We start from the raw sequence: 15,438 nt of genomic DNA, 5'->3' as shown, positions 1-15,438 counted from the left end.
AAAAAAAAAAAAAAAAAAAAAAAAAGATATCTGTATCTTTTTTGATAATCTTTATTTGATGAGACATTGTCATTATATCTTCCTTTACTTCATTAACCATGTGTTGTTAGGACCTTGAACATATTTTTAATGCTTACTTTGAAGTTTTGCTTGTTAAATATGACATCTGGTGGCTTGAAAATGTGTTCTTCTCAATCTTACAAAATAAAGAATGCGGCCAGGCATGGTGGCTCATGCCTGTAATCCCAGCACTTTAGGAGGCCAAGGCGGGCGGATCACCTGAGTTGAGGAGTTTGAGACCAGCCTGGCCAACGTGGTGAAACCCTGTATCTACTAAAAAAAATTAGCCGGGCATAGTGGTGCACACTTGTAATCCCAGCTACTTGAGAGGCTGAGGCAGGAGAATCACTTGAACCTGGGAAGTGGAGGTTGCAGCGAGCTGAGGTCGCACCACTACACTCCAGCCACTGCACTCCAGCCTGGGCAACAGAGTGAGACTCCGTCTCAAAAAAAAAAAAAAAAAAAGCTCACAAAACAATGCAGACAGTACCTCTTTTGGGTAAATATGTACTTTTGCACATATACATATGTATGTATAGTCAGTCTAGCACAGACAGAAGTTTGGAAGGCTGTGCCCCAAATGTTGTAAGAGATCTGCTCCTGTTCCCTTCCTAGGCTTGATGATAGAGACAGTTACTGCAGCACCATCCTCAAGCCACGTAACACAGTGGCCGAAGAGCAGCCTGACTGAGGTGAGGGAAATCTCAAGTCTGGTCAGAGCCCCAGACAGCTGACTGGCCTTCTCCGTGCTACCTGCTGGGCCCTCCTTGCTGAATAGGTTGGCTGTGTCCCGTCTACAGGGCTTTCTTCCCTACTGAGGGGCCCCTTTAGCATGCCCCAGGGCCCACAGTCATTTCTGTTCTCGAATGTGGTACCACATAAGACCCACGTCCCAGCACACCTCAACTCAAAGACCTGTCTTGGCTCACAAAGGCTGTGAAGAGAACAAGATAACACTGGCCAAGCCTTAAAAAGTGAGTGACTCAAACCTTCAAAATGCTCGTGTTTTTCTATAAAAACGCCATCTTCAACCAGAGAGGTTGCAGTGAGCTGAGATAGCAATACTGCACTCCAGACTGGGCAACAGAATGAGACCCTGTCTCCAAAAAAAGAGAATTGTCTATTCATGTCCGTAGCCCACTTTTTGATAGGATTGTTTGTTTCTTTCTTGCTGATTTGTTTGAGTTCCTTGTACATTCTGGATATTATTCCTTTATTGGATGCATCATTTGCAAAGATTTTCTCCCACTCTATGGGCTGTTTACTCTGATGATTATTTCTTTTGCTGTGCAGAATTTTTTTAGTTTAATTAAGTCCCATCTATTTATCTTTGTTTTTGTTGCATTTGCTTTTGGGTTCTTGGTAATGAAGGGTTTGCCTGAGCCAATGTCTAGAAGGGTTTTTCCGATGTTATCTTCTAGAATTTTTATGGTTTTAGGTCTTAGATTTAAGTCTTTGATCATTTCGAGTTGATTTTTGTATAAGGTGAGAGATGAGGTCCAGTTTCATTCTTCTACATATAGCTTGCCAATTATCTCAGCACCATTTGTTGAATAAGGTGTACTTTCCCCACTTTATGTTTTTGTTTGCTTTGTTGAAGATCAGTTGGCTGTATTTGGCTTTATTTATGGGTTCTCTATTCTGTTCCATTGGCCTATGTGCCTATTTTTATACTAGTACCAGGCTATTTTGGTAACATAGCCTTGTAGTGTAATTTGAAGTTGGGTAATGTGATGCCTCCCGATTTGTTCTTTTTGCTTAATCTTACTTTGGGTATTGTTAGAAATGCTTGTTCCCTGGTGCCACAGATAAATAGCACTTGAACATGAATTTAATTCTCTCAGCAAGGCCATTTTTGCTTTCTGTAGAAAGGGTGCCCATTGTAGATGGGACAATGGTGAGAGCACACTTGAACAAAGGAAAAGCAGACATATTTATCCCTTACGCATTTGGGTCATCCTTACTGCAGTGTCCTGAATCCATTGCCTGGAGCTGGACCTCACAGTCTTAAACTGATATCTGATTTGCTAATAACCTAAAACTTTCCTAAATAGGTAAGTGCAAGGAAGAACAAAGAAGAAGAGGAAGTTGCTTATGAAAGGTTTAAGGAAGCAATAACAAGCAATAACATTTCCAAATAAGGAAGGGGCATAAGCTATGAACTAAGACTTGCCTGGGTCTGTCCAGACATGCCTGAGTAAGCCAAAGCAACTAACTGGGCTAAAGTGTAAGAACTAATAGTTGATAGGAGTCTTTAGAGTAAGGAGCTATTATTCCTGGTGTCTATTATTGTATTTTTAAACCAAGATGAGCTTTGAAGAGGAACTTTTCTACGTTCTACAGTATGCTGGCTCTTTTTCAGTCCCATACGAATTTTAAGATTTTTAGAATTGTGTTTTCTAGTTCTATGAATAATGATGATGGCATTTTGATGGGAATTGCCTTGAATTTATATATTGTTTTTGGCAGTATGGTCATTTTTACAATATTGATTCTACCCATCCATGAGCATGGGATGTATTTCCATTTGTTTCTGTTATAAATGATTTCTTTCAGCAGTGTTTTGTAGTTTTCCTTGTAGAGATCCTTCACCTCCTTGGTTAGGTATATTCCTACCTTTTTTGTTTGTTTGTTTGTTTTTGTTGCTATTGTAAAAGGGGTTGAGTTCTTGATTTGATTCTCAACTTGGTCACTGTTGGTATATAGCAGTGATGATTTATGTACATAGATTTTGTATACTGAATTCATTTATCAGATCTAGGAGCTTTTTGGATGAATCTTTAGAGTTTTCTAGGTATATGATCATATAATCAGCAACCAGTGACAATTGACTTCCTCTTTACCAATTTGGATGCCTTTTATTTCTTTCTCTTGTCCGATTGCTCTGGCTAAGACTTCCGGTACTATGTTGAATAGAAGTAGTGAAAGTGGGCATCCTTGTCTTGTTCCAGTTCTTAGGGGGAGTGCTTTCAACTTTTCCCCATTTAGTAATATTGTTTGTGGGTTTGTCATAGATGGCTTTTATTACCTTAGGGTATGTCCCTTCTATGCTGATTTTGCTGAGGGTTTTAATCATAAAGGGATACTGGAGTTTGTCAGATGCTTTGTCTGCATCTATTGAGATGATCGTGTGATTTTTGTTTTTAATTCTGTTTATGTGGTCTATCATATTTATTGACTTATGTGTGTTAAACCATCCCCGCATCCCTGGTATGAAACCCACTTGATCATGGTGTGTTATCTTTTTGTTATGCTGTTGGATTCGGCTAGCTAGTATTTTATTGAGGATTTTTGCAGCTATGTTCATCAGGGATATTGGTCTGTCATTTTCTTTTTTTGTTATGTCCTTTCCTGGTTTTGGTGTTAGTGTGATATTGGCTTCATAGAATGATTTAGGGAGCTTTCTCTCTTTCTCTGCCTTGTGGAATAGTTTCAGTGGGATTGGTACCAATTCTTTGAATGTCTGATAGAACTCAGCTGTGAATTCATCTGGTCCTGGACTTTTCTTTATTGACAGTTTTATTATTATTATTATTATTACCATTTGAATCTTGCTGCTTGTAATCTAGAAGGGTTGTATATTTCCAGGAATTTATCAGTTTCCTCTAGGTTTTCTAGTTTGTGTGTGTAACAATGTTAATAGTAGCCTTGAATGATCTTTTGTATTTCTGTGTATTGGTTGTAATATCTCCCATTTCATTTCTAACTGGGCTTATTTGGATCTTCTCTCTTCTTGGTTAACCTCACTACTCGTCTATCAGCTTTGTTTATCTTCTCAACCAGTTTTTTGTTTCATTTATCTTTTGTAGTGGTTTTGTTGTTGTTGTTGTTTCCATTTCATGTAGTTCTGCTCTGATCTTTGTTATTTCTTTTCTTCTGCTGGGTTTGAGTTTGGTTTGTTCTTGTTTCTCTAGTTCCTTGAGGTGTGACCTTAGATTGTCTGTGCACTTTCAGACTTTCTGATGTAGGCATTTAATGGTATGAACTTTCCTCTTAGTACCACTTTTGCTGTGTCCCAGAGGTTTTGATAAGTTGTGTTACTATTATTGTTCAGCTCCAATAATTTTTTAATTTCCATTTTGATTTCATTGTTGACCCAGAGATCATTCAAGAGCAGATTATTTAATGTCCATGTATTTTTATAGTTTTGAGGGTTCCTATTGGAGGTAATTTCCAGTTTTATTCCACTGTGGTTGGAGAAGATACTTGATATAAATTCGATTTTTAAAAATTTATTGAGATTTTATGGCCTATCTATGGTCTATTTTGGAGAACGTTCCTTGTGCTGATGAATAGAATGTATACCCTGCAATTGTTCGGTAGAATGTTCTGTAAATATCTGTGAAGTCCATTTATTCTAGGTTATAGTTTAAGTCCCTTGTTTCTTTTTAAGCTTTCTGTCTTAATGACCTGTCTATTGCAGTCCCCCACTGTTATTGTGTTGCCATCTATCTCAGTTTTTAGGTCTAGTAGTAATTGCTTATAAATTTGGGAGCTCCAGTTTTAGATGCATAAATATTTAGAATTGTGAGATTTTCCTGTTAGACTATTCCTTTTATCATTATATAATGTCCCTCTTTGTCTTTTTTAACTGTTGTTGCTTTAAAGTTTGTTTTGTCTGATATAAGAAAAACTACTCCTGCTCGCTTTTGGTTTTCATTTGTGTGGGATATGTTTTTCCACCCCTTTACTTTGTTTATTTGAGTTCTTATGTGTTAGGCGAGTCTCTTGAAGACATCAGATACTTATCTGGTGAATTCTTATCAATTCTGCCATTCTGTATCTTTTAGGTAGAACATTTAGACCATTTATATTCAATGTTAGTATTGAGATGTGAGGTACTAATCTATTCATTATGCTACTTGTTGCCCGAATACTTTGTTTTTCTTTAATTGTGTTATTGTTTTATAGGCCTTGTAAGATTTATACTTTAAGGAGATTCTATTTTGGTGTATTTCAAGGTTTTGTCTCAAGATTTAGAACTCCTGTTGGCAGTTCTTATAGTGCTAACTTGGTAGTAGCAAATTCTCTCAGCATTTGTCTGAAAGAAACCTTCATCTTTTTTTTCTTTTCCTTCATTTTTGAAGCTTAGTTTCACTGGAGACAAAATTCTTGGCTGATAATTGTTTTGTTTAAGGAGGTAAAAGATAGGACCCCAATTCCTTCTAGCTTGTATGGTTTCTGCTAAGAAATCTGCTGTTAATCTGATAGGTTTTTCTTTATAGGTTACGTGAAGCTTTTGCCTCACAGATCTTAAGATTCCTTCCTTTGTGTTGATTTTATTATTTATTTATTTGTTTATTTATTTTTCTTGTTTTTTTTAATTATTATTATACTTTAAGTTCTAGGGTACATGTGCATAACGTGCAGGTTTGTTACATATGTATACTTGTGCCATGTTGGTGTGCTGCACCCATCAACTCGTCAGCACCCATCAATTCATCATTTATATCATGTATAACTCCCCAATGCAATCCCTCCCTCCTCCCCCCTCCCCATGATAGGCCCCAGTGTGTGATGTTCCCCTTCCCGAGTCCAAGTGATCTCATTGTTCAGTTCCCACCTATGAGTGAGAACATGCGGTGTTTGGTTTTCTGTTCTTGTGATAGTTTGCTAAGAATGATGGTTTCCAGCTGCATCCATGTCCCTACAAAGGACGCAAACTCATCCTTTTTTATGGCTGCATAGTATTCCATGGTGTATATGTGCCACATTTTCTTAATCCAGTCTGTCACAGATGGACATTTGGGTTGATTCCAAGTCTTTGCTATTGTGAATAGTGCCGCAATAAACATACGTGTGCATGTGTCTTTATAGCAGTATGATTTATAATCCTTTGGGTATATACCCAGTAGTGGGATGGCTGGGTCATATGGTACATCTAGTTCTAGATCCTTGAGGAATTGCCATACTGTTTTCCATAATGGTTGAACTAGTTTACAATCCCACCAACAGTGTAAAAGTGTTCTATTTCTCCACATCCTCTCCAACACCTGTTGTTTCCTGACTTTTTAATGATTGCCATTTTGAGATGGAGTTTTGTTCTTGTCGCCCAGGGGGAGTGCAATGGCACTATCTCAGCTCACTGCAACCTCTGCCTCCTGAATTCACATGATTCTCCTGCCTCAGCCTCCAGAGTAGCTGGGATTACAGGCACCTGTCACCACGCCCAGCTGATTTTTGCATTTTTAGTAGAGAAAGAGTTTCACCATGTTGGCCAGGCTGGTCTCGAACTCCTGACCTTAGGTGATCCACCCGCCCCGGGCTCCCAAAGTACTGGGATTACAGATGTGAGCCACCGCACCTGGCTTGTGTTGACTTTAGATAACCTGATAACTGTGTGCTTCAGTAATGATCTTTTTGCAATGAATTTCCAGGTATTCTTTGGACTTCTTGTATTTGGATGTTTAGATCTCTAGCAAGGACTGGAAGTTTTCCTCAATTATTCCCTTTAATAAGTTTTCCAAACTTTTAGATTTCTCTTCTTCCTTAGGAACACCAATTATTCTTAGGTTTAGTGATTTAACATAATCTTAAACTTATTGGAGGGTTTGTTATTATTACTATTATTTTTCAAGATGGAGTTTCACTTTTGTTGCCCAGGCTGGGGTGCAATGGCACAATGGCTCACTGCAACCTCTGCCTTCTGGGTTCAAGCAATTCTCCTGCCTCAGCTTCCCAATGTTATTGTTTTTTTAAATTCTTTTTTCCTTCTCTTTGTTGCAGTGGGTTAATTCAAAAGGCTTGTCTTCACGCTCTCAATTTCTTTCCTCTACTTGTTATAGTCTATTGTTGAAACTTCCCAGTGTTTTTTTTCCTTTTTCTGAGTTTGACTTTTCATTTGCAGAAGTTGTGATTGTTTTTTATTCATGCTATCTATTTCTCTGGAAATTTTGTCATCCATATCCTGTATTCCTTAAAATTTCTTTAAGTTGGTTTTCACCTTTTTCTGGTGCCTTCTTGAGTGGCTTAGTAATCTACCTCCTGAATGCATTTTCTGGCAATTCAGAAAATGCCATTAAGAAATTAGTCATTCAGATATTTCTGGCAATTCAGTTCCCAATAAGTTTCTCATTTTCCATCTGAGACTTCCTCAGCCTGGGCTTCACTGCTTATATCACTATAAGCATTTTGGTCAAAACAATTTAACAAGTCTCTAGGGAGTTCCAAACTCATCTTCCTGTCTTCTTCTGAGTCCTCTACACTCTTCCAACTTCTGCCAGTTACCCAATTACAAAGCTGCTGCCACATTTTCAGGTATTTTTATAGCAATGCCCTACTTAGTACCAGTTTTCTGTATTAGTTCTTACATTCTTATTAAAAAAATACCTGAGACTGGGTAATTTATAAAGAAAAGAACTCTAATTGGCTAATGGTTCCACATGCTCTATAGGAAACACAGTGGCTTCTGCTGTGCTTCTGGGGAGGCCTCAGGAAACTACTCATAGCAGAAACCAGAATGGGAGCAGGCACATCACATGACCAGAGCAGGAGGGAGAGAGAGGGCAGGGAAGGTGTTACACACTTTTAAACAACCAGATCTTATGAGAACTCACTCACCATCATAAGAACAGCACCAAGGGGATGGTGATAAGCCATTCATGAAGGATTCAGTCACTTCCCATGATGCCCCACCTCCAACATTGAGGTTTATAACGGGACATGAGATTTAACTGGGAACACAGATCCAGATCATATGAATTATCTGGGACTTCTAGAAATATGTCGAATAGAACTGTTGAAAGAAGACATTCTTGCCTTGTTCTCAATCTTAGAGGAAAAACGTCTAGTTTCTCACCATTGTCTAATGGTAGCTGTAGGTTTTTTGTAGATTTTCTTTATCAAATTGAGAATTCTCCTCTATTCCTACTTTGTTGACAGTTTTTGTCATGAATGAATATTGGATTTTGTCAAATGCTTTTTCTATATGGATGTGAGTATATGATTTTATTAGCCTGTTGATGTGATGGATTACATCAACTGATTTTTGAATGTTGAATCAGCTTTGAATATCTGAAATAAATTGTACTTGGTCATGGTGTATAAGTCTTTTACACTTTACTGTATTTAATTTCCTAATATCTTGTTGAAGATTTTGCATGGATTTTCTGAGAGATATTAGTCTATAATTTGTATTTCTTGTAGTATCTTTCTCTGGTTTTGGTATTAGGGTAAATCATTTGTACTATTTTCAAGAAATTGGTCCATTTGATCTAAGTTATCAAATTTGTGGGCATAGAGTTATTAATAATATTCCTTTATGATTATTTTTGTGTCCATATAGTCAGTAGTAATGGCTTCTCTTTTATTTCAATATTAGTAATCTTTTCTTGATTAGCCTGCCCATGTGTGCATCAGTTTTATTGATCTTTTAAAGGAACCAACTTTTGATTTCTTTGATTTACTCTATTAATTTCCTGTTTTCAGTTTCATGGATTTCTGCTCTTAATTTTCTTTTCTTCCGTGTATGTAGTTTGGATGTTTGTTCTCTCCAAATTTCATGTTGAAACGTGATCTCTAAATGTTGGAGATGGGGCCTAGTGGGAGGTGTTTGGATCGTGGAAGCAGATCTTATGAATGGCTTGATGATCTCCCCAGGGTAATGGGTTGACATGGGATCTGGTTGTTAAAAGGTATCTGGGGCCGGACTTGTGGCTTACGCCTGTAATCCCAGCAGTTTGGGAGGCCTGGGAGGACGGATCACGTGAGGCCAGGAGTTCGAGACCAGCCAGGCCAGCATAGCAAAACCCCATCTCTACTAAAAATACAAAAATGCGCAGGGCATGATGACACACACCTATAATTCCAGTTACTCAGGAGACTGAGGCATGAGAATTGCTTGAACCTGGGAGGCAGAGGTTGTAGTTGGCAGAGATCGTACCACTGCATTCCAGCCTGGGCAATGGAGTGAGACTTTGTCTCAAAAAAATAAAGGGTACCTGAGACCTCTTTTCTCTCTCCCTTGCTCACTGTTTTGGTATGTGACACACCTCCTCCCCATTTGCCTTTCACCGTCAATAAAAGCTTCCCAAGGCCTTCCCCAGGAGCAGGTGCTGGCACAATGCTTCTTGTACAGCTGGTAAAACCATGAGCGAAATAAACCTCTTTTTTAAAATAAATTACACAGTCTCAGGTATTCTTTTATAGCAACGCAAAACACACTAATACATCTGCTTTTTTTTTTATTTTTGGATTTAATATGTTCTTTTTTTCCCTAGTTTCTTAAGGTAGAAGCTTAGGTTATTTTTGTTTGTTTGTTTGGAGACAGAGTTTCGCTCTTGTTGCCCAGGCTGGAGTGCAATGGCAAGATCTCGGCTCACTGCAACCTCCACCTCCCAGGTTCAAGTGATTCTTCTGCTTCAGTCTCCTGAGTAGCTGGGATAACAGGTGCCTGCCACCACGCCCAGCTAATTTTTTGTATTTTTAGTGGAGACGGGGTTTCACTATGTTGACCAGGCTGGTCTCAAACTCCTGACCTCAGGCGATCCACCTGCCTCGGCCACCCAAAGTGCTGGGATTACAGGCTTGAGCCACCACTCCCAGCCAGGTTATTGATTTTAGATATTCCTTCTTTTCTAATATATGCACTCAGTGCTATGAATTTCTTGTAAGTACTGCTTTAACTACATGCCATAAATTTTGGTAAGTTATATTTTAATGTTTATGTCATTCAAAAATATTCTAAATGTTTTTTGTGATTTCTTCTTTGACCTATGTGTTGTTTAGAAGTATGCTGTTACATTTCTAAATATTTTGGGACTTTCCAACTATCCTTCTGTTAATGTATTTCTAGTTCAACTCCACTGTGGTCTGAGAGTGTACTTTGTATGATTTTTGCTCTTTTAAGTTTGTTCAGATGTGTTTTAATAGGGCACACGTAGTCTATCTTAGTGAACATTGCATGTGAGCTTGAAAAGAATGTGTAATGCGTACCGATCTTTGACAAACCTGACAAAAACAAGAAATGGGGAAAGGATTCCCTATTTAATAAATGGTGCTGGGAAAATTGGCTAGCCATAAGTAGAAAGCTGAAACTGGATCCTTTCCTTACTCCTTATACGAAGATTAATTCAAGATGGATTAGAGACTTAAATGTTAGACCTAATACCATAAAAACCCTAGAAGAAAATCTAGGTAGTACCATTCAGGACATAGGCATGGGCAAGGACTTCATGTCTAAAACACCAAAAGCAACGGCAGCAAAAGCCAAAATTGACAAATGGGATCTAATTAAACTAAAGAGCTTCTGCACAGCAAAAGAAACTACCATCAGAGTGAACAGGCAACCTACAGAATGGGAGAAAATTTTTGCAATCTACTCATCTGACAAAGGGCTAATATCCAGAATCTACAAAGAACTCAAACAAATTTACAAGAAAAAAACAAACAACCCCATCAAAAAGTGGGCAAAGGATATGAACAGACATTTCTCAAAAGAAGACATTCATACAGCCAACAGACACATGAAAAAATGCTCATCATCACTGGCCATCAGAGAAATGCAAATCAAAACCACAATGAGATACCATCTCACACCAGTTAGAATGGCAATCATTAAAAAGTCAGGAAACAACAGGTGCTGGAGAGGATGTGGAGAAATAGGAACACTTTTACACTGTTGGTGGGATTGTAAACTAGTTCAACCATTATGGAAAACAGTATGGCGATTCCTCAAGGATCTAGAACTAGAAGTACCATATGACCCAGCCATCCCATTACTGGGTATATACCCAAAGGATTATAAATCATGCTGCTATAAAGACACATGCACACGTATGTTTATTGCGGCACTATTCACAATAGCAAAGACTTGGAACCAACCCAAATGTCCATCAGTGATAGACTGGATTAAGAAAATATGGCACATATACACCATGGAATACTATGCAGCCATAAAAAAGGATGAGTTCATGTCCTTTGCAGGGACATGGATGCAGCTGGAAACCATCATTCTGAGAAAACTATTGCAAGGACAAAAAAACAAACACTGCATGTTCTCACTCATAGGTGGGAATTGAACAATGAGAACACCTGGACACAGGAAGGGGAACATCACACACCAGGACTTGTCATGGCGTGGGGAGCGGGTAGGGATAGCATTAGGAGATATACCTAATGTAAATGACAAGTTAATGGGTGCAGCACATCAACATGGCACATGTTTACATATTTAACAAACCTGCACATTTTGCATATGTACCCTAGAACTTAAAGTATAATTAAAAAAAAAAAGAAAATAATGTGTATTCTGCTGTTTTTGGATAAAGTACTCTATAAATATTTAGAACCAATTGATTGATAATGCTATTCAGCTGAATTGTATCCTTGCTGACTTTCTGCCTGCTTGGTCTGTCAATTACTGATACATGGGTGTTGCATTCTCCAATAATAATCTATAATAGTAATCTAGAATAGTATTTCTCCTTGCCATCCTATCCATTTTTTTGCCTCACATATGTTGGCATGCTCTGTTGTTAGGGACATACACATTAAGGTTTGTTATGTCTTCTTTGCAAATTAACTTTCTGCAATCATTATGTCATGCCCTCTCTTTATTACTGATAATTTTCCTTTCTCTGAAATTTGCTTTGTCTGAAATTAATGTAGCTACCCTAACTTTCCTTTTATTAGCATTAACATTTAAATATTAATATTAATTTATTATAGATAAATAAGTAGATCTTGTTTTCTTATCCACTCTGACCATTTGTCTTCATTGGGGCATATAGATTAGTCATAGTTAAAGTAATTATAGTTGGATTAATATTTCCCATATTTATAAGTATACTTATTGCCCTGTTCATTTGTTTGTTTAGTCTTCAGCTGCTCTTCTGCCTTTTTTGGTTTTAATTGAGCATGTTATATGATTCCATTTTGTTTTTTCTCTTAGGGTATTAATTATATTTTCTTTTCATGTATTTATATAATTATTTGTATCATTATTAATATATGACTCCTCTAGTAGTCTGGATGTTTCATTAGAGCAGATACCACTTACCATTGAGTATGTGCAGTGACTGGAACAGAGTGTATATTCAATAAATATGTGATGAATGGGTGGGTGGATGGAAGGATGGATAAAATGTTGGCTTGAAGAATAAGAAAGAGTGAGTGAGGAAGGAGGGGAAGAGATAGAGAAAAAGTAGGAGTGAATTATGGCCAAATAACTTATAATGGGAGCAAATTACAGTGCTTTACACTTGTGAAATCACTTGTAAAAACACATAAATGTATTTGCCTCTCAGTTCTCCTTGTCTTCACATTATTGCAAACAAATACTTCTCTGTAGGTGGCAGTGCACTTACATAAGACATTTTTCTAAAAGAAAAGGGTGGGGGTGGAATTATCTTGAACATTCGAAAGCATTTATGTAACTTGAATCTCATAGTTTTAAAAACATGCTCTTATTTCCTATAATGTGATATATACTTCATTTATACTTGTCCTTAGTCTTTTTCCCTTTAGTGTTAAAGAGTTATCAGTTTTCATTTTACGACATTATGATTGAAATCAACATGCCAGTCAAGAATTCAAAAGCAGGTGTTGTGAATAAGACAGTGGCTAGCATTTTTGTTTTTAACAACAACAATAGCATTTGTAGTATAAAATAATTGAAACTGGCTAATATAGGGAGAACCGTTGGTCAAATGATACATCTCAACTAGCTTTGGGGCTGGCGACTTTTCAGTGGGAAAAGTTTCTTTTTCCTAAGGGCATTAAAAAGAATGACCCGTGGACCACCCTGCTCATGAATTTTATGTAAAAAAAATAAAAACCTGAATTTATGTTAGAGTGTTTTGTACATATTGTTACCACCTATATTATCTAAAACTTCATACAAGCTAAATGCGCTATGCTTAGATTTGCCCCATTTTGTTTTTCCATGTTGTTGTTTTCTTCCAGTTTAATATGTATGTATACATACACATATATATATATATAATTTTATTCTTACAGCACTTAAATGCAGAAAGGTCTTACAAGTCCCAGATTTCTACCTTACATAAGTCTGTTGTAAAAATGGAAGAGGAGCTTCAGAAGGTTCAGTTTGAAAAAGTGTCCGCTCTTGCAGATTTGTCTTCTACTAGGGAACTCTGTATTAAACTTGACTCGAGCAAAGAACTTCTTAATCGACAGCTGGTTGCTAAAGATCAAGAAATAGAAATGGTATGTAATATGTTTTTAAAATCTTCTTTAAAATGGCTGTTACTGTGAAGTTAGTATAATTTTGGAAAAATAAGTTCTTTTTTATGTAATATTACATCAAGCCATGTCTTTGAACTTAGATTTTATTTTTAAAATCCAAGAGGTTAGTTTATGACAGTTGTATTCCAAACAGCTTAAGACTGTAATAAAAACTCTTCCGTGGAGTGTGTGATTTGCATTTACTTTTAGCCGGCAGAATCATAAAACACACTGACATAGCGATCAGCAAAGAACCATGAGGTTGAGGTTTATTTAGCTAAATTTTAACTTTAATGATATTCTTTTAAGCTAAATTTATTTATTAATTGGCCGAGTTCTTTTAACTGTAACTCAGTTGATTGTATCTACTTTGTGCCTGACATTGTACTTGCCACTGGGAGTATAATTTTCAAAAGATATAGGTTCCTGTCCTCAGGGACTTCCCACTGACATACAAATAATTCGTAATGAATGACATATTAATAAGAGACGCTAAAAGCTTTATAGAGGAAATCTCTATTCAGCCCAGGAATATCAGGGATCAGGGAGAGTACACAAGGAGATACTGAGGAGCTCTAAAGGAATGAGGCATCCCGTTCAAAAGGAAAAACAACACAGGCAAGGAAGGGTATGGAGTGAATAATAAGTACTTTGTAATGGCTAGTGTAGCTTGCACAGGAGGAAGTGGCAGGGGAGATAGAGCCCGAATTTTAAAGTGTGTATAGAAGATGCATAGTGTATTTGAAATAGTGGAAAATTTTGGTCATGTTTAAATTTCTGTTATTGCCAAACCCTATTGAACCTTTATTTTTTTTTTTTTTTTTAATTTTTGAGATGGAGTATCACTCTGTTGCCAGGCTGGAGTGGAGTGGCACGATCTCAGCTTACTGCAACCTCCAACTCCCTGGTTCAAGTGATTCTCCTGCCTCAGTTTCCCAAGTAGCTGGGATTACAGGGATCTGCCACCACACCCAGCTAATTTTTGTAGTTTTAGTAGTGACGGGGTTTCACCATTTTGGCCAAGATGGTAGGTCTCAATCTCCTGACCTCGTGATCCTCCCACCTCGGCCTCCCAAAGTGCTAGGATTACAGGTGTGAGCCACCGCGCCTGGCCAAACCTTTCGTTTTGTTACTCTGCAGTTGGATAATGTATTTGAGAATCATGTATCTAGTTTGTTTCTGTAAGAACCACTGTTAATGTTTTAATGAAGTAGTGTATGCTGGAATTCTCACTCTTCAAATTATCTTTTATTTAAATAAGAACGTTTTAATGATGAAAGTAACTCAAGAATAGGTACTCACTATAAAAATTCAAACAGACGTGCATGGTGGCTCACGCCTGTAATCCCAGCACTTTGGGAGGCCAAAGCCGGTGGATCACCTGAGGTCGGGAGTTTGAGACCAGCCTGACCAACATGGAGAAACCCTGTCTCTACCGAAAATGCAAAAATTAGCTGGGTGTGGTGGCGCATGCCTGTAGTCCCAGCTACTCGGGAGGCTGAGGCAGGAGAATTGCTTGAACCCAGGAGGCGGAGGTTGCCGTGAGCCAAGATCCCGCCATTGCACTCCAGCCTGGGCAACAAGAGCGAAACTCTGTCTAAAAAAAAAAAAAACAAAACAAAGAAATAAAGAAAAAATTCAAATAATACGTCCTTTACACTTTTTTACTGATGTTTTTAAATTGGAAAAGTATTACCTGTTACTCTGACACAAAATGAAGTAGAAATATCAGAACATATCACACGAAAGCTTATTAAAAAATATACTATGACCAAGTAGGGTATATTCTAGTAATCTTCTTAAAGTTTTGAAATCATTGCCCTTAGCAAAACTATATATACATCTTGATAATGATTTATATTAATTTTAAAAAATTTAAAGATGTTTACTCCAAGTTTTGTAGCTTACTTCCTGTTCCCAAAGTACTTTAAGTTACCCTGACATTAATCTTTTTTCTTTTATTTTGCTTTGGAATTTAATTATTTACGTCTGCATCTTTATCTCCTCAAAGCAACAATCTCAACCATCCTGTTTATTTTGTGTTCTTTTAGCTGAGGTACTCAGATAGTTTTCTTCTAGATTAAACGTTTGATTTTGGGATATACTGGTAGATTTGCATGCAATCGTAAGAAATAGTGTAGAGCGATCCTGTGTACCCTTGACCTGGTTTTACCCAATGGTAATATCTTGAAA

General features: G+C 37.4%; 1 protein-coding gene across 1 annotated transcript in view; it reads left to right on the top strand.

Moving 5' to 3' along the window:
• Positions 1-15,438, top strand: part of LOC108521507 (testis-specific gene 10 protein) — a gene marked incomplete at its 3' end in the record, with an annotated part of 101,402 nt that overhangs the window by 66,021 nt on the left and 19,943 nt on the right. The window contains exon 13 of the mRNA XM_017861365.1: positions 13,018-13,227. Coding sequence (XP_017716854.1) covers positions 13,018-13,227 — 210 coding nt within the window. The remainder of the gene's footprint in view (positions 1-13,017; positions 13,228-15,438) is intronic.

The sequence above is a fragment of the Rhinopithecus bieti genome, unplaced genomic scaffold, assembly GCF_001698545.2.
Source record: "Rhinopithecus bieti isolate Rb0 unplaced genomic scaffold, ASM169854v2 scaffold_61590, whole genome shotgun sequence".
Classification (NCBI taxonomy): domain Eukaryota; kingdom Metazoa; phylum Chordata; class Mammalia; order Primates; family Cercopithecidae; genus Rhinopithecus; species Rhinopithecus bieti.
Note: the sequence above shows the minus strand (reverse complement) of the source record. Positions and strands in the feature narration are given on the sequence as shown.